At 38.5% G+C, this 20,236-nt stretch overlaps 1 protein-coding gene across 1 annotated transcript in view; it reads right to left on the reverse strand.

Moving 5' to 3' along the window:
* The window catches only part of atp6v1ba (ATPase, H+ transporting, lysosomal, V1 subunit B, member a), a 49,680-nt gene continuing 29,444 nt past the window's right edge, over window positions 1-20,236 (reverse strand). The window contains 19 exon segments of the mRNA XM_028469265.1: window positions 1-548; window positions 551-582; window positions 585-593; window positions 2,411-2,428; window positions 2,431-2,490; window positions 2,493-2,538; window positions 2,646-2,750; window positions 2,850-2,932; window positions 3,587-3,737; window positions 7,374-7,457; window positions 7,459-7,498; window positions 8,274-8,371; window positions 10,677-10,735; window positions 10,738-10,777; window positions 12,734-12,873; window positions 14,707-14,784; window positions 15,223-15,316; window positions 19,073-19,171; window positions 19,298-19,353. Of these exon segments, the coding sequence (XP_028325066.1) occupies window positions 390-548; window positions 551-582; window positions 585-593; window positions 2,411-2,428; window positions 2,431-2,490; window positions 2,493-2,538; window positions 2,646-2,750; window positions 2,850-2,932; window positions 3,587-3,737; window positions 7,374-7,457; window positions 7,459-7,498; window positions 8,274-8,371; window positions 10,677-10,735; window positions 10,738-10,777; window positions 12,734-12,873; window positions 14,707-14,784; window positions 15,223-15,316; window positions 19,073-19,171; window positions 19,298-19,353 (1,451 nt within the window). The 3' untranslated portion in view covers window positions 1-389.

Below are 20,236 nucleotides of genomic sequence, written 5' to 3' on the forward strand. Positions count from 1 at the left end.
TCAGTCTCATTATCATAATTTATTCATCAACAACTTCAAACAAGATTATTTTCTGCACACATGACGGAATGTTCTCATATACTTTCATAGATTAATTTTTTACTTTTGCAAAAATACCAAGTATCCACAGATTTAGGATGTGATAGACGAGGAAGAGAAGAAGGAGGAGCCACTTCCAGCTTTGGGAATCATCAACAATAGAAACCCTGTGTATGAAGAAGTTAAGACTTAATTAACACTGTTATGGAGGATAAACTGATATTTTAGCTAAAAACCACACAGCGAAACAAAAAACACCAACCAATAAATTAGCATTAGCTTAGCAAAACGCTTCAGTCCACAAACATCATAATATTACAACACAAACACTTAACACACTACAGTACGACTTAGAACAGAAAGGGTGGGGCCATGGAGCAGAGGTGGGCGGAGTCAGAGCACGGGCGTCTCAGTGGCGTTGCGGCGGACTCTCGGGGGTAGAACTCAGCCAGCGTGCTCTGAGGAATCCTCTTCAACATCTCCTTAGGGAAGATCCTCAGCAGCGTGCCAAACCGATGTCCAGGGTCTCATAGACCGTCCTGTGTCGTAGGGACCTAAGGGACAGACAGATACACACACACAGACACACACAGACACACACAGACACACACAGACACACACACAGTGATCAGGCTTCAAATCAAACCCAGAGTTCATTAAACTGTTAAAACTTCTGGAGAAAATAATCAGATGAACATAATGTGATCCTCATAGATCAATAAGTCAAAAATCATTAACATCTCCACTGTAAACTCTTCTCTTATTGACATTGTTGGTAAAGTTTGGTGCATTGCATTGTGGGATGTGAAGGTCCTGTAGACCAGAGGTGGGCAACTATTATCACAGCAGGGCCACAAAAGTGATTTTCTGATCAACATTAATGTCAGCATTAAGAATAATGACCAATGTGAGCATTAATACAGGGAAAAACAATAAGTCTGTGTAATTTATTGTTTTGTTTAGTTTTTTTCTAATTTTGAGCTTTATGTTGTCTTGTGTGTTTTTAAGGTTGTATTATGGGTTTTTGAAGTCATTTAGCATATTTTCTTCTTTTATTTCAGTTGTATTTTGTTGTTTTGTGTGTCATGAGCCAATTTGTGTTTTTTGTTGTCATTTCGTGATTTTGAAGAATATTTTTGTGTTTGTTTTTCTCTCATTTTGGTGTTGGTTTTTTTGTTCTTGTTGTCGTGTGTTTTTGAGTCATTTTGAGTATTTATGTTGTCTAATGTACATTTCTGTAATTTTGTATGTGTTTTTAACTTTAGACAATCATAGAAGTGTTTTTACTTCATTCAGATACAGTGATTTAAAATGACTCCAATTACAATAAATAATTCAATGAAAAGTTTATATTTTTGAATATTCCCTAAATTCCCCAGTCTTAAAGAGTAACTGAATACATATATACTGTACTGTATTTAGGTATGAAGTAGTGCTGTTAATAGATCGTAAAATGTCAGAGTGACTGCCCTCTACGGGTTGAAACCAGGATATTACAACTGATTTTTCTATTGGCTGAAAACAAGATCGTGACTTTTGGTACCATCTTGCATCACTAACAAGCACTGTTAGCCCCGCCCCTTTTATAAAAACTATCACCTGTGGGCTCTACAATCTGTGGTGAGTAGGTTGGACTGAGATAATAGTGAGTAATGAGCAGCTAGTTAGCATAGCATAAATTGGTCATTGGAGATTTTATGATATAGAGTGGCGTGGCTTAACATCTCTAGGAGCCCCGCCCATAATCAAGATTTGTATTTATTTCCCTCCTAGTGGCATGTCAGGAGAAAGCAGGGGTTTAGTTTCTCTACAAGAAGTTTTTCTGTTTTCTGTACTTTATGAGTGTAATTATTTTTGACGACTTTGCTTTAACTCAGTAAACTCAGTTTTTTAAACAAATATTTGAATTTTTTTTCTTAGACAGGTCCCTTAGTTTTATGGTTAATATTTTCAAGTTTTTAAAATGTTAAACTCAAAGCTGCTCTGAATTTAATTGAGCATTTGCATTTTTTTTTCTCAACACATTTTATTATATTGAGTGTTAAATTCTCAGATTAAATATGTACCAGTTTTCTTTAAAAAACAAAAGAATTATTTTTCTGGTTTAAAAACCATGTCTTATTATTGAAGGAAAATTTGTTTTACTTTTTTACTGAAGTACATTAGTCGTATGTCCTTTTCCACTTTTACTCAAGTAAGGGAACAACTTCACTACTTTTACCAGAGTCTATACTTGTACTTGAGTTCTGAAGACTAGAACTTTTGCCACCTCTGTTTGAATGTGATGAAGGTCAGAGCACCAGACGGAGCAGCTGCTTCTTTAAAATGGTAAAGTTGTGATGAAAGCACTCGTCATGTTCCACAGACTCACCCTGAGCTATAAAGTTCTCTCAAACTTCTGCAGGAACTCCAGGTAGAGCAGATCATCAGAGGTCAGAGCCTCCTCTCCACCACGGCCTTCATGGCCTGGACGTCCTTCCCTATGGCGTAGCAGGCGTACTGCACACGAAAACACAAAGAGACACATTCAGAGACACACAGAGACACACAGAGACACACAGAGACGCACGCTACCAAAACTATCTTCGTTTGTAACAGATGTTTACCAGCTGGTTGGAGACGTCAGCGTGGTCCTTCCTGGTCATCCCCTCACCGATGGCTGACTTCATCAGACGTGACAGTGACGGTAACACATTGATGGGAGGGTAGATCTACAGAAGAAGAAGAGCTCTCTGTGACTGATCCATAAGCAGTGAATTCCTGCACAAAGAGGCCTTTAAAACACATGGACTATGTTCCATGGTTGGTACCTGTCTGTTGTGCAGCTGCCTGTCCACGTAGACCTGACCCTCTGTGATGTATCCAGTCAGATCAGGAATAGGATGAGTGATATCTGTGAGACACAAACACAGCTTCAGCTCAACATCAAAGGGAATTCATCGCTGCTTCAGGCCACGCCCCCAACCATGCAACACCATTTAAATAAAGCCTCACATTTCCCGTTTCAAAACTTTCAGAGTTTAATCTTTACCGTGTCATCCGTACATTAGTTCACACGTTTCTGTTTTGGGTCTAAACACAGGACTCCGATTATAATATAATAACTATGTACGTTTTTAAAGATATCTGGACACTTTGAGTTTGATTGTGAAATTCGTTGCATTATTCAAATGGAGGACATTAATATAGTTACTTTGTTACTTACAATGTCAGAAGATATTTCAACTAAAGGTTAAACAGTTTTATCAAAGAAAACCCTCTAATATCTATAGTAGCACATGATTATTATTCCCACTCTGCACTGACTAAAGAAAGGCTTTAGATTATTGAACATACCATCTTAGTAAACATACGTTCCTTTGACTTCTCCGAGCTGCTTTTATCCATGACGTTACTATGGTAACTGCAGGGTTAATACTATGGAATAATAACTGATTCTAGACATACAAATGCACTCATCTAACAATGAAGACGTGTAAAGCACACAATGTGTCTATAGTGTGTTTAAACAGTGCAGATGTTCTGCAGATGTTTCTGCTGCTCTCACCATCATTAGGCATGGTTAGAATGGGAATCTGGGTGATGGAGCCATTTCTGCCCTCCACTCTGCCAGCGCGTTCATAAATGGTTGCCAGATCAGTGTACATGTAACCAGGGAAGCCTCGACGACCAGGCACTTCTTCACGGGCCGCAGACACCTGGAAAAAAACAGCGTTAAAGATCCTTCAGCGTACCAACAGGTCCTCAATAATCCTCACTATTAGAGAGAACACGTCACAGGGTTTCAATACCCAGATAAACCATTGGGAACAAACCATCATGTGCAATGACAACCTGCCCAGAAGATACACAACAACAATATGAAACACATTAGATGATAGCACACATTAAAATAAAAAAGACAGAGCAAATAAATAAGAATAAAAGTAAAAGACTTAAAGATGGATGGGCTGATCTATCAATGAGGCGTGGCCTAAATCAACCCACCTCATGTCACACTGTTCATCATGGAACAGTGTACATGTTAGGACATCCTCAGGTCTCAGAGTGAGGTATCAGGAAAACCTCTGTCATTGGTCAGACCAAACTGTCTCATGACTCAGCAAAACCTCGGTCTGATGAAATGGCCTCACTTGTCGAACCAAACGCCAACAAATAAAACTGCCTCAAGCTTCAAATTAAAAATCAGGCTGTAAAACATGACATGGCGTTTTATTTTGAGGGAACCGGCAGGAGTACACATGATGATGTATGTGGAAAAGCCGTCCTTTCCTTTTATTTTTTTAAAGTAAAGATAGATCAACATAATGTTTGATTAATGAATACATAGTTAAATGAAACATTAATATATCTTAACCTTTAAAAATAAACAGAACATAACAGCTTTCAACTTACTCTTGTATCCCAAGCAGCACATATTGATGACGTGTATTTCCGTCATATCGTATTTTGTTAGGATGTCCTAACATGCACAAGGTGCATTGGTCATTATCCGGTTTCAGTTGTAAATGAGACCTTGTTGTCTCCATTGGACTGTTTGAATAAAGGTTATAAATACATATGTTACTAAGAAGTTGCCTCAAAGGTAAAATAAAAGGCACAGCCATTTCTACAGTGTTTCTGTGACACTTTTACATACACACATCTACGCAAATGAAAGAATACAAAAATAACATTTTTCTTTCTAACACCTGGAGAATCAAGTGGTGCAATCAATCCCATCCGAAGAGCAAACAGCCACTTCTAAAAGCTGCCATTTGGTTTATGGAGCTTCTACAAATGACCAAGATCCAACTCATGTTAAGAACATCAATAGAATTCAAAGCGAAGAAGAAATACATCCCGTACAGCCTTGAATTCACATGCCGATGTAAAGACGACACACGTGAACACATACAGTATGAATGGGAGCAGAAGTTAATCGTTGACATCCTGGTGCTTTGTATTGTTTCCTCAGTCTTCTCTGACTATTGGTGCAGCTCTGCATGTGCCAAGGTATGAACAGCAAAGGAAAGAAAGGCAAAAGCCCACGTGCAGCATCCAATACAAACCTCTCCTGTGCTCTTAACATATTGAGATATCAAAGGAGTATTAGGAAAACACAAAGGCATAAGCTGAAAGGGCCTGACTCCTCACCTCAGGAGAATAGGAGCGCTGGGGGAGGGAGCGGCGCTTTCTATAGCAAAGCAAACTAGAATAGAGTCCAGGTATTTATCACATTGAAGGACACATTATCCTCCGTTTCAGCGAGGAGTTAAGACTTCAGTGAGTCTATCACCTTTGAGCTAATGCTGCACTAACTTTTAATGACTCCGTGATCGGAAATATGTTAATCTATTCATAACGCTCACATTGTGCGTTTAAACTAGTGTAAGGACAGAAGGCCACGCTGCTGAAGGACAGAACCCAGACGTGACGACCTTGGTGAAGAGTCTGATCACATGGTGCTGCAGTGCTGTGGTGAAGGTGTTCCACTTCATGTCCAAGCCACAGGTTTAGGTTCAGAAGGCAGGGACACTCAGGCTACTTTCACATCAATGGATTTAAAAACGCTCAAGGATTCAAACACGTAAACCAAGTCTAGAGCGGATCAAACAGGAGAATTCTAGAGTGATTGTTTCTGTGGGTCTCAGAGTTTACAATCAAAGTCTAGAGTGATTAGGTTCACTGTGAACATGAGCACCGTTGGAGTAGATCAAAGGGAGAAGGAAGAAGTCTGGTTTAGTGGTGACTGGGTCTGAATGGTTTAGTGGTGACTGGGTCTCAATGGTTTAGTGGTGACTGGGTGTGAATGGGTTAGTGGTGACTGGGTCTCAATGGTTTAGTGGTGACTGGGTGTGAATGGTTTAGTGGTGACTGGGTGTGAATGGTTTAGTGGTGACTGGGTCTGGGAGAACAGCTGATTATTTCATCTCCTTAGTTTGTCTGGGTTTGAGTTCAAAAAACAACTTCTGATCCATGAGCTAACCAGTTACTGTAATAGTTACTGTAACTAGTTCCATGAGCTAACCAGTTACTGTAACCACTTCCATGAGCTAACCAGTTACTGTAACCAGTTCCATGAGCTAACCAGTTACTGTAACCAGTTCCATGAGCTAACCAGTTACTGTAACTAGTTCCATGAGCTAACCAGTTACTGTAACTAGTTCCATGAGCTAACCAGTTACTGTAACTAGTCCCATGAGCTAACCAGTTACTGTAAACGGTTACTGGAGTAGAGGTTCTAATCTATGGGTCAAAGCCAGAGCTGTAGAGTTCTCACAAACTTCTTCCTTCTTTGTTTGTTCTTTACCAACATTCAACAATGAAGCAGCAACAAGTTGTCCTGCTTTTCCTGGTTGTAAAGCTCTGGTTTGGGCCCTCACCAGTTCGCCTGATCACCCACAATGCCGTGCGCTCTACATCATCTCTAATACTTCTTGTGTTTGATCCGCTCTGAGAGCGCTCGTGTTCACAGTGAACCTAATCACTGTGAGACCCACAGAAACAATCACTCTAGAATCTCCTGTTTGATCCGCTCTAGACTTGGTTTGTGTTCACACCAACCAAACGAGGAGGACCATCAGACCAAACAAGGAGGACCATCTGACCAAACCAGGAGGAACCATCAGACCAAACGAGGAGGAACATCTGACCAAACCAGGAGGACTATCAGACCAATCCAGGAGGGACCATATGACAAACCACGAGGACTATCAGACCAAACGAGGAGGACCATATGACAAACCAGGAGGACCCATCAGAACAAACGAGGAGGAACCATCTGACCAAACCAGGAGGACTATCAGACCAACGAGGAGGTACCATCTGACCAAACCAGGAGGACTATCAGACCAAACAAGGAGGACCATCTGACCAAACGAGGAGGAACATTCTGACCAAACCAGGAGGACTATCAGACCAAACCAGGAGGACCATATGACAAAACCAGGAGGACCATCAGACCAAACCAGGAGGACCATCAGAACAAAACCAGGAGGACCATCAGACCAAACGAGCAGGACCATCTGACCAAACCAGGAGGACTATCAGACCAAACGAGGAGGACCATCTGGACCAAACCAGGAGGACTATCAGACCAAACAAGGAGGACCATCTGACCAAACCAGGAGGACCCATCTGACCAACCAGGAGGACTATCACACCAAACTAGAAAGACAATCAGACCAAACCAGGAGGACCATCACACCAAACTAGAAAGACAATCAGACCAAACGAGGAGGACTATCACACCAAACGAGAAAGATTATCAGAACAAATGAGGACTATCAAAGAGGTGTTTCTCACACTGGTAGGCCAGGTAGCTAATAAAGGAGTTCATAATAAAGCTGTACCTCTCTCAGAGCCTCAGCGTAGGAGCTCATGTCGGTGAGGATGACGAGGACGTGTTTCTCACACTGGTAGGCCAGGTACTCAGCTTGTAGTCAGAGCCAGGCGAGGTGTGATGATGCGTTCAATGCTGACAAACACAAAACAACCACCTCGTTACTTGGGCTGGGCGATATGGACCAAACTCATCTCAATAGTTTTTCTCTCAAATGACGATACACGATATACATTTTGATATTTTCTAATTCAAAAAAGTTTTTACCAGAAAGAAAATTCTGGGTTAAATTTGCTAATACAAAATACCAGACACACATTAACAAAAAGCTGATCAATAATTGCCATTTTTTCTCCTATAAAGGACAGCACGTGTGAGTGAGTTCTGTAGTGCAGCTTGTTTAGGGTTAGGTCTGGGTTAGCACACAATCAGAAAACCATGTGACTGTGCTTTGCTGTTCTAGTAGCAAAAACAGAAACTTATTAAACAAGTATTTCAATAAAATTGAGCTATAGAAATGATACATATCAATATAGGCCAGAAAAGAAAACTGATATGGTAAATGGTAATGGACTTGATTTTATATAGAGCTTTATCACCACTGAAGCAGTCTCAAAGCGCTTTTACATATCAGCTCATTCACCCAATCACTCTCACATTCACACACCAGTGGGACAGGACTGACATTGCAAGGCACTAGTCAACCACTGGGAGCAACTTAGGGTTCAGTGTCTTGCCCAAGGACACTTCGACACAGTCAGGTACTGGGATCGAACCCCCAACCTCTCGATCAGAAGACGACCCTCTACCACCTGAGCCACGGTTCGCCCCTATATCTTGAATCTTTATATATCCCCTGCTCTCCTCGTTACTCGTTGAACATTTACTACTGATATTTGTGATCATCTACGTGGGGTCGTTGGCCAGGTTGAGGAAAAGACAGACGTTGTCCATAGAACCGTTCTCCTCAAAGTCAGACTTGAAGAAACGAGCAGTTTCCATGTTGACCTGAGACACATGAAACAACAGGATTATTGGAATACTTCTTTAAATAAATGTCACATCTAATGCTGAACAATTAACATTAATCACATCGATATTAAGGTTTCCACTACTGCGATTAACGTGACCTCAGATACTGAGGTTTTTTATTTCGTCTTCATAATTTCAGTGATATATATGTTCACCAATTACAATCGCCGAGAGTCGCCTTCCAGGCTGCTGGCCAATCAGAAATGGTTACAGGACACCACGCGTCTATGCGCTGCAAGCGAGTCTCGCTAAACACCGTCTAACCTGACCAAAAACTACACAAATCATCACTGACTCCTAAACCAGAGCCACCCAGTGCCCGCTTAACTTTAACGTGTCTGTAAAAACTCTGTTTCTCATGTAGCGCTGCATCACTCTGTGAAAACCATGAGTCAGCATTAATCAGGCTCACCTGCTCAGAGCGTTTTAAACATCTCATCAGATCTACAGAACATCTGGGATAAAGTTGTTGTTGTGGACGAGATCATTAATACCAGGGATTGTAGAGTCTGAAACATCTAAAGAGTACTTGATCAAATCTCCTGTGAGCTGTAAATAACTGCTAGATCTAAAACGTTTGGTTTTCCCGCAAAAGGTTGCATTAAATTATTAGTCATTAAAGACTTGTTTATTTTATTATACCCACAATCCACTACAGTAATTTATCCACATTAACATTAAAGATGGTGGGTTGTGAGGTGTTTTGGAGAATTTTCACATTCCAGATCAGGGCCGAATACAAACCAGTTTGATCTCCAGGGAGCTGGGTTTTAGTCGGGAAAATATACAATAGTATAGTCCTCCTCCTATGGACAGGTGTTGCAAATGAGCAGTTTTGCTATAACACTGAAAACGATGTATCTGGTTTGTCCAATGCAGTTTTATGTCCATATCAAATAACGAATAAATAAATAATATATATATTTATATCTACAATATCAAAAGAAATAGTAACATGTCCAGTCCCTGCAGGATAATCACTTTAAGTTTCCTAAATTTCATTTAAACTAAATTAAATTAAATTTATTTTGGTTAATTTAAAAAAAACTGATTCAATTACATTTCTAAAAACTTGACCAGTTTTTATTTTAATTAGAAAAATGTTGTGGAATAATTTGAGGAAAACTAGACTTTTGATAAATAAATAAATATATAATAGTTCTTTCAGCAATTAGTGGTTAAGAATGACTGGCATCATGTGATAAAAGCATTAGGAAACTGAAGGCCAATGCAAATATTGAGGAGTGTCATTGAATTTGTGTATTTGGAGGGACTGGAATATCAACGACTTATTACTTTTTAATTTCATATTTACTTTTTTCCTTGGGACACATTAAAAGCCCCAAGGCCGAAGTGGGCTCCGGGCCTTGAGTTTTGACACATGGGTTCTAGATGCGCAAAATCAGGGGTTCTCAACTAGTCTTACCCTGGGACACACATTTTTTCACGGCCATTAAATTGCGACCCACTTTTTTCAAGAATAGCTGTTGAAAACACACATTCTCTTTTTAAAACATAATCTACGTATTTTTCCTGTGCTGCGGATCAATTAAGTTGCTAATCTAAATCACAACATGCTTTGATCTGTCGTACACTGAACTATTTATCTTCGGTTAAATGTCATTGAGCATATTTTTTACGCTCTGTGCTACACATTTATATGGTTTTTGTTGCGGTTTTGAACATTATTGGAGCCTTTTTGAGTATTTTAGTTTGCATTCCATGTATTTTTCGGTCATTTTATATTATTTCTGTCATTTCTACTGTTCTATTCGTTTTTATTGGCATTTTGCATATTTTCCATTGTAATTGTGCATAATTTAATGGATTTTTGTTTCCTTTGTGGGAGTCATTTTGTTCATTTACTTTGGGGGCCACATAAATAAAAAACGAGGGTCTAACAACAAGGTGCCATCAGTAGAAATGAGTAGGATTAACAAAGTGTTGGGAGGTGTGTGTGTGTGTGTGTGTGTGTGTCCATGTCTGTGTGTGCGTGTGTAGGTGTGTGTGTCTGTCTGTGTCCGTGTCTGTGTGTGTGTGTGTAGGTGTGTGTGTGTGGCTGAGGAGCAGTAGAACTTGATAGTTGTAGAATAAGTAACTTGGGATGAGCTCAGAGGTGCAGAAGTAACAAGAGGGACTCAAAGGTTAAATCACCTGGTGAATAAAAGACGGATCACGGGGCCGCGGGGGGGGTAGGACAGGGTGTCACTTCACAGTTAAGAAGGGGATTAAAGCCACAGATTGAGTTTGAAAGGCTAATATTAAGTGTTAGTCTGCTTACCCCCATGGCTGCAAATACTATAGCAAAGTTGTCAGCGCTGTAGTCCATCACGTCTTGGATTTCTGCACCAGGCCAGCCTGACGGCAGATCTGTGCAGCGATCTAGAGGAAAAATAAAGTTCAATAAGTAATTACTCCTTAAAACGTGGATGAACAGTTTCACATGTACATCTGTTTAAAATACAATAGTTTATTGCAATACGTACAAGTTAAAAGAACAGGTACAATAAAATTATTGAGTATGTCTCAGAGTCAGAGTAAAAAAAAAAAAAAACAATCAGCCAAGACAGTTTAACAGTAGAAGGAGCAAAACCAGGAAAAAGATACATAAATATATATAACCTGAGTGAGAGTGAGGTAAATTGTCCATCAGGGGAATTATTGGATGAAGTAATGAGGTTTTAATGTGTTTTAATGTTCTAATGCTTTGGACTCCGTTCATTGGTAAAACTAGTGATAAAGGATTATTATAATTAGGCTCAATATGTCACAGAATGCTTTCCTAACCTCTGGCTCTCTGTTCAAAAACAGTTTCACCTGACTGACATCCTCCAGTTTGTGACGGGAAAAAGAAACGACTTTAGATATATATACCACACCCTGAAATATATAACATGATTATTTCATACAGTAGGATTTATTCATTCTATCCAGAGATTATGTTAATAAATGATAAAATAAGACTGTATGTCTTTGTGGAATTAACGAGAACGTTCAATGATTTCCTGAAAAAGATGCTTTTTTTTTTTTCAATAGTTGCTGTTTCTCTTTTTTTTAAGTTGCTGTTTTGACTTTTTTTTCCTGAGTTGGAGTTTTTTTTTTATGAATCTTTTTTCAGAAAGTTTCAGTTTTTCTTTTATTCAGAAAGTTGTTAGTTTTTCTCTTTTACCAAGAGTTGCTGTTTTTCTATTTCTTTCTTTTTTTAAAAAGAAAGCTGCAGTTTTTTCTTCTCCTTTACTTCAGAAAGTTGCCGTATTTACACGTGGGCCCGACCTCTCCGTGGACCCTGAAAGCAGCACACCTGGGCAACACAAGAAAGCAGCAGCAGCACATGGCTGACCTCTGACCTCTGTCACATGTGTTTAATGAAAGCATAGACGTGATGGTTGACCTCACTCACCCCCCACAGGGCCAACGGGTAATCAGGGGTTGGGCAACGTGTTGAAAAGGAGAACTTTCATTAACTGTGACTGTTAACTATTAACCTGATCCTATTCATCACCATCATCAGCCAACAGTGAACAGTGATGTCATCTCACCACAGTTGGAGCTCTTCACATTATTAGGTTTTTGTATCCTTTTAACCCTCGAGTCATTGTTTTCTACTTAGATGAGAAATGTTTGTAATGGCATCATTTAATGCTTTTAAGTGTCAAAACACTTCATTAAGAAGTGGTAGATAGCTGGAGACCCCACCTCCATTGGTTTTACAAATGTGTCCTAAACTCTTCTAAATGTCCTTATTAGTAAATCTATGTCTAACAAAATACATTATTATGCACCAAATTCATATAATCATTTCCTTTTAAAAACAGGACTACTTTACAGTTTTAGAGCCTGTGTTCCTCCATCTTGAAATCATGTGATTAATGATGTCACACGGCCCCACTGCCTGTAAACATCCCATTGTTTTCTATTGGAGTGAAACATTCAGCCTGATTTATAGATCACTTAACAGCTTTTCAGTCTAAATGACAACTTGTGTTGCTTTTGGTTGCTCTAAAAAAACCAGGAAAAGTTAAAGATGTCAATGTAAACCTCTTGTTACAGAAAAAAGATAAAAAATACTCAAATCTGAGACCACAAAGGGTGACAGTTGCAACTCTGAGGTTTGGTAGTGGATAATGAAGCGGAGAGGAAGAGCTCTCCCAAGGGACCTTTACTCTTCCTTAAACAGTACGTTGACACGCTCTGATGGCTGAAGTTAGACAGTTAATCACAGACTGTTGAAGACACACAAACCCTGAGGATAGAAAGACTCTTTTTAGGGCAAATGTGTAAAACATACGCCCCCTGCTGAGCTGCTAAGCATCTTTCTCTCTGCTCCGATGGTCTCACCTCATTGTGGGGCAATCCTGCAGCAGAAAAGATTGGGATCTTCTGTCCTCTGGCAATGCTGTTCATACCATCGATGGCTGAGATTCCAGTCTGGATCATCTCCTCAGGGTAGATACGACACTGAGGGTTGATGGGCTGCCCTGGATCAAACAAACAATGGAAATACTTCTAAAAATGTCCGATTTCACTGTCTCTCACATTCTACAACATGTTATAAATGTCTGCTAAACACTTAAAATGCTCAAATATTAGTAATTCAACCCTTAGTGGGGTTTTCATGCATACAGCATTAGGTCAAAGTCTCCCAAACATAAACTCTAGACCTCTATAAAGTGTTTTCTATCAGAGGTGGTCCTGCAGGTGGGTTTCAGATCCTCTTCCTGCTAAAAAAAAGTATCTTGATTCTAAGGTGACAAACTGATTTATTTTCAAAAATCTAGATTGAATAGGTTGATTGCAGATATTCAGACAGATTCTAGATGAGTCTTGGGACTGTGACTTACCTATCCACATGATGGAATATTGATAAGAGCTTCTACAATGAAATGAGTGACACAACACATGTCCTCGATAAAGCTCTGATTTTATTTCCACAGTCCACATAATCATTTCTGAGATGCTTTTGGGCCAAACAAGGATGTTTACGTTGGTGTTACATTTCTGCTGCTTCCCGGTTGACTTTACTGTGGAGGGCCAGTTACCCCTGACTAAAGGATAACAAGCAGAGGCAGAATGTCTTCCAGTGTTAAAGCAGAACTAAGTAACTTCTTCACCTTAATAAATCCTTCTCATAGTCATAGAGTAATACAAGCGTTTAGGGGGTGATTGGGGGTCTTTCATCCCCCTACTGTGTCTGTATAGAAAACAGCATTAGCAACTTTCCCTGCCTCCGACCTGGTACCAGTCTCACAGCTCTGTTCTAGGTCTCACGACAACACGTACTGCTTTACAACAGCCCAATACACACTAAAGGTGGGTTCACACCAAATGCGACTGTAGCCATTGTAGTCACTTCAATCGCCTGTGATGAGTCGCTGGAACACAGTGGTGCTTTTTGGTCACTTCATCATTCTAGTGACATCATTACCAGGGGACGTACGTGTGTGTGTGCGCGTGCGTGTGTGTGTGTGTGGCAGTATGAGGGGAGACAATTGGCTGATCACTTATCATAAACAGCTCAGTTTTTACAGTATAAATGATCAACTTACTGAGTTACTAAAGGATGAGTTCACACAGAATGTGTACGCTTATTCAAGATTAACTGCTTTAATTTTGCCCAGGTATATTTAGGAAGCCTCCTGCTGCCCGTCTCACTGTAGCGGAGGGAGGAGCTGCTGCCTCGGGGGTGTGGAGTGTTTACGACAGTGACACAACCAAAAGAAACCTTTAGGGGGAGCAATAAGTGAAAGTTACTTAGTTCTGCTTTAAGGTTCTTCTGGGAGCTCTTGGAGGAGTTGTGGCTGGTCATCTCTAGGATGGTTCCCACTGTTCCAAGTCTTCACTTAACATCAAAATCTCAGATTTTTATCCATCCAATCTTTTCCTTTCAACATGTTTAGCTCCTGAGATACTTTCCTCTCATTCATCTCATCAGACCACATCTTCTGAGTTGACTTTTTTTAATTTGTATTTGCATTAACAATAAATGAGACTTCAGACAAACTTAACAGATTAAACACCTTGATAATCTCCGGTTGGCACTTATTAAGAGAGGAATGTACTCTTGGAATCTTGGTCTATCAGAATAGAAGGTGTTAACCATTGTTAAACGCACCTATAAAACTTCCCGTTTCATTTCATTCTGTTCTTTTTGCTACAAACGATGCTAGTGCTGTAATCTGAGACCAAACTGTGAGCTTGTTCTGTAAAAATGTGGCTTGGGTGTTAAGGTTTTGGGAGAATGGATTTCAAAGATTATTTAAAAATGTTTTCTGCTGTTAAATAAAAGTTAGATAAGAAGAGAAAAGTTTTACCCATAATGTCCAAGTAGTCTTCAGCCAGAACGATGGGCCCGCGGTCGATGGGTTTTCCTGAACCATTGAACACACGCCCTGAAACAGGAAGGTTTTCTCCATTAAAACACCTTTTTATTTCATGTAAAAGTTCATTCAATGTGACACACAACAAACAGCAATAGAATCAAATTCATAAAATGACCCTGGCAAACATGTCTGATCTGTTAGTTTTACTCTTGAGAAGCAATCAAAGAGTGTCTCTAATGGCTCTTAGTCTTAATGTAACGAGTACAAGTGACGTTCAGTAGAAACTATGAATTGATGATACTTGAGAAACAAAAGCAGATGTGCTTTCAGCATCTTTTAAAAGCTGTGTAACCTTGAGCTGCAGTGAGATTATCCCATTGATGGAGACTCTCCATCATTCACATTAAAACAGGTTTAACCATTTACTGAGCAGCACTGGAAACATCTGCTCAGATATAATGAAAGGAAACTCATTCCAGAGGTTTGACTTTGATCAGTGGATCTTACCCAACATGTCCTCTGATACTGGAGTACGCAGGATGTCACCAGTGAACTCACACGCCGTCTTTTTAGCATCGATGCCTGATGTTCCTTCAAAGACCTGAACCAACATAACATCATTATTAACAAAAAAACTGTTTACATGTGTTTCATTTCAGTGACTCAACTAAATAAACATTTATTAAATATTATTACCATTATAATGCAGTTATGACATAACATGTTAGAGGAACAAAACATTGCATGTGTCCCATCAGGTTTAATGCACATATTCAAACAGTTTTCCTTAAACTACCTGATTTGGTCTCTGTATGTTACGATATTGCATAATAAAATTAAACTGTGATCCAACTGAAGAACTTTCAGGTTCAATTCAAGGAGTTGAACAAAAACATCTTCTGAAATGTTCAGGAACTCACAAGTCTCCTCATTTCAGGGACTAAAACTGTAATTGGACACATTGCTGATGCTGGGCAGGGTTGGCGTCAGATTTTAATTGTAATCGCATAATTGATAATTAATTACAATTATGACAGTTATAATTGGACAAATATGTTACTGTCATAATCATAATTTAATTGTGAAGAGAAGTAAATTATCTGAACTGAATTACAATCATTTTACCATTTAAAAAATAAATAAATATAAATCTAATGGTTTAGTGACAGAAAAAACTATAATTGAAGACATAAGTATAATTGAAAAATGTAAATGACCCCCAACCCTGATGCTGGGAAATAGTTCAGTTTTATGAGTGTTTTGTAAAGACAGAGCGATATTAGTGAAATGAGCTGAGAAGGACTGTTGGTTCATAGCTGAGAATGAAAATAAAAACTAATAATCTTTGTTTATGATTTAGTGCAGGGGTCACCAACCTTTCTGAAACCATGAGTGACTTCCTAGTTATTGTATAATCCAAAGGAAAAAAGCTTCTTAAATTACTACCTTTTCACTGTTTTACCTTATTTAGAGAATAAGATAATAAAGAAGGCTAGCGGTAACTTAAAAAGGTAGGAAATGTTTACGCTTCAACATGCGACACTTTATTTCTCCTCATTTATTCAATCGTTTCATTTTCTACATTTCATAGAAAATCCCCATGTTGCTATTTTACGAGCTACAAACTTTTAACTATTAGTATAACACATCGAATGTGTAAAATCCACCATTTTATTTATGTCATTATTATATATAACATACCACAACACATACACCAAATCCGCAGCATTTGAAAAACATTTGACTAGGGATGTAACGATTCACTCAACTCCCGATACGATTCGATTCACAATACTGGGTTCACGATACGATTCTCTCACGATTCATTTTACAAAATGGGACTGTACTTAAATGACTGAAAAATATTCCTTTATTTTTTGGGGGAAAAACTAGAAAATACTGTACTATTTTCCTTTTATTTTTCATTGTCAAAAGAATCCCTTGATGAACTATTCAAACAATGCAATTTAACTAAAAATAAATCTTAAATGAAATAAATAAAGGAATAATACAAATGAAGAAGCCTATTCATTTAAATTCTGGTTCTATAGTAAACAATGCAAAACTGCATAACAGTTCTTTTCCTTTTTAAAAGTGCAACTGAAAATGTATTTTGTGACTTAACAATTGGACCTTAAAAAAAAAAAAAAAACAGTCTGCACTGTATTTGCGTCAAATATTTGTTTGAACCAGCAGAGGGCTCTGGTAACCCAGTGGTCAGTTGGGATGCAGCTAAGTGCAGTGAAGAAGAGATGCTATGCTAGCAGACAGAGTTAATAGAAAAACGTGACTTTTACAGATATTCACGTACAATTACAGATATTCTTTTGGTGCTAAAGGGCTAAGGAATCATTTATGAATATGTTTAAGAGTAGAAGGCGGCCAGAAAGAAAGTATTAGCAGATTTCGCCCGCCGCCATGACTTCTGGATTAAAAAAAGTAACGCGATTCAATTTTCACAGCATCGATGTGAACCTTGATACCTATGAATCGATTTTTAACTGCCTTACGATTAATCGTTACATCCCTACATTTGACACAATGTTTCAGTGAAAATATACATTTAAAGATGGTTCATTGAATGCTAAAAGTGTATCACATGCAGCAGTATTTAACTTTACTAAGTACTTTATGAGTTTGAATCCTAGAAAGTAAATCACATGATTTTAGATGGAGCTCATTGGTGATTAGAGCTGCTGAGGGTTGGTGACCCCTGATTTAGTGTTTAATAGGATTTATTTCTATTTTTTTAAATCCTCCGTCTGTTCCATATTAAACTGCATCTTCTTTTGAAGTTGGATTTATTTGTATGAAATACAGGGAAACAGAGGGGACAGAATAATTGTAATATTACACACCAGATTTAGGCTGTAAATGAATTTTATTGTTGAATTGTTTTGAATTACATCATGAATCGGATCGAACCAAATATCAAATCGTACTGAAATCATGGCATCGTGAACAGGAGTGAGTGGTATCGTATCGGCAGGAGGCTTAACTGTGTCTGTAATATACGGTATAGCTGGTAGTGTATGGAGACGCGTATGGAATCATCCTCAGTGGATCATCGCTCTGCGTTCACCGTGTTTTATTGAAGATTTGCTGAGCTTTGAATTATGAGACGTTCCACGCCATCACAACTCTTTATTCTTCCAATCGTTCTGATAAAGATTGATTTAGTTTCACGTTGTTCAAGGACAAAGTTGCTTCATCAGATGTTTAGAAAGTCTAATCTGGACTATTACAGCCAGGGTTGGAGTCAATTACAATGAAATTAAGATTACAGTGACCAGCATTTTTTACAATTACAATCAAGTAACAATAGTTTTTTATTCTCAGAAAAACAATTGCAATTACAATCTCAATTATTAAAGTTCAATTACAATTAGTCACAATTACTGAGCCGGAAATAAATATCCTAATAAAAGTTAACCTTCATTTTGTGTTAGCATCTTTAATGCTAACGGGTCCTAAACCAGCTGTAAAATACACGAACAGACTAATATCTATCATGTGATTTCTTTCCTATCTGTTGGTTACCTCGTTAGGCTTCCTAATCAATGAAAATATAGGTTTTAAAGGAGACATATTATGCTTTTTTTCACACCATTTTTTAAGGTTTTTTACAATTACAATTATGCCATAATTGTAATTAATTATCAATTACGCAATTACAAGTATACAGTAACTGACCCCAACCCTGCCTTGAGTCCTGTGTATTTTCTCTCATGAACTATTGTCTTTAGAGTTATTGATCCAAACACTGCTGTTGTTTCCAGTGACGTCCAGAACTCCAGTATTTCTGATCTATCTAATCTTTTTCTACCTGCTTCATTGTTTCCACACTTTCTTCACAATAATTTTCCAAACTTTTCCAAAATAGTTCTGAATCAATAAGATCTACTCAAGACCATTAGAGTGCAAAGATGAGCGGCCTTTTCAGTCTTTGAATAAAATGTTATTTATTGTCACTATTATATATAATAATATATATATATATATACATACAGTATATGTACACACATATACATATATATATATACAGTATAAAAACATATACATACACACCAAGCATGAGTAACTAACTACATTCATCATCACCAACTCAACAACTAACTTTTAGCTTTAAAGTAAGGCTAGAACAAAGATTAAAAAACAAAACATAAAAACACACTTTAGCTTTACTTCACTAAATGTGGCTCTCAAGGAGAGTTAAAAAAATTAAAAATGTTCCACGCCAATGGTGCTCGCTTGCATACCACGCGTTCCCCCTATGCTGTGAAAAAGTCCTGGTGAGAACCCTGACCCAATCCTTAAATCAATAGAATCCTGCCTCTGTACTTGAACGATCCCTCACCTGAACCACAGCTTTGGACCCGATCACCTCCAGAACCTGCCCACTCCTCTTGGTTCCATCAGGCAGCGTCAGGTGAACAATCTCAGCATATCTGGGGAACTAGATCAAAGGGAAACGTATGAAAACATGTTCAACCTCTGGGACACAGGAATGCATATCATTAATATTAACATTATCATCATTCATATATTAAGAACAGGATGAAAGACTTTAGGATAAACTTACCTTGACGTTATCCAGGATTACCAGCGGACCATTAACCCCCGACACCGTGGAGTAAGCTGGAAGAGCAGGACATCACACACTATTTTATCATCTGCACCATGTGACAGGTAAACAACATGTTATACAGTCAATTCTCCCATTTCCTTGAGTAGGTTAAAGCCTCCATCAGCAGCTGAGCAGCCACCACTATTAATAATAAGAAGCTGACCTTTCACAGTGAGACTTAAACAGCTTCTCTGCACTTTCAGCTCCAAATGTCAAAGGCAGGCAAATGTCAGGTAACAAAAAAAAAGGAAATTCAAATCATACTCAACCAAAGTACAAAGACTAGATGAAGGGTCATCAAATGTGAGTACTTAAAACATTTAGTCAGAATAAGTGCAGCACGATACACTGAAACAACACAGTAGGGAAACGCCAAAGCTTTACAATGTCTGTCAGCTACAATGCTAACCCCTTAGCCACATGTTTAACAGGAAAAATCCCATAGAAATGTGTGATATGATCCCAACACATTATTCAATAATAACAACTAGCAAAGACCTGTATTCACAAGACAAATACGTATATGGCAATTGAAAAAAAATGGCAAAAATGACAACCTATATCTGGCTTTATTGACAAGTTTGTTTTTTTACATATTAAATTGAAAGTAATAATGCAGGAAAAACAGAAGACTGACCTTGACCTTAAATATGACCTTGAGCAAAGATCAATATTACACACAAAGAAAATGTTGTTCAATGGTACCAGTCTGAGCCAAGTTATGGGGGAAAAAGTATTTGTTATGTTTCGGCTTAGCTTCGGTTTTACCAGTTGTTAGAGCTACTATCTTTACCAGGGAGCAACTATTTATTCCTGGTGATTGTTTTCCAGAGGTTTACTGGGATTTATTTACTGGTGATTAGTTCATATCCCCCTCCCGCTCTGAGGTCCAAA

The sequence above is a fragment of the Gouania willdenowi genome, chromosome 15 (assembly GCF_900634775.1).
Source record: "Gouania willdenowi chromosome 15, fGouWil2.1, whole genome shotgun sequence".
Classification (NCBI taxonomy): Eukaryota; Metazoa; Chordata; class Actinopteri; order Blenniiformes; family Gobiesocidae; genus Gouania; species Gouania willdenowi.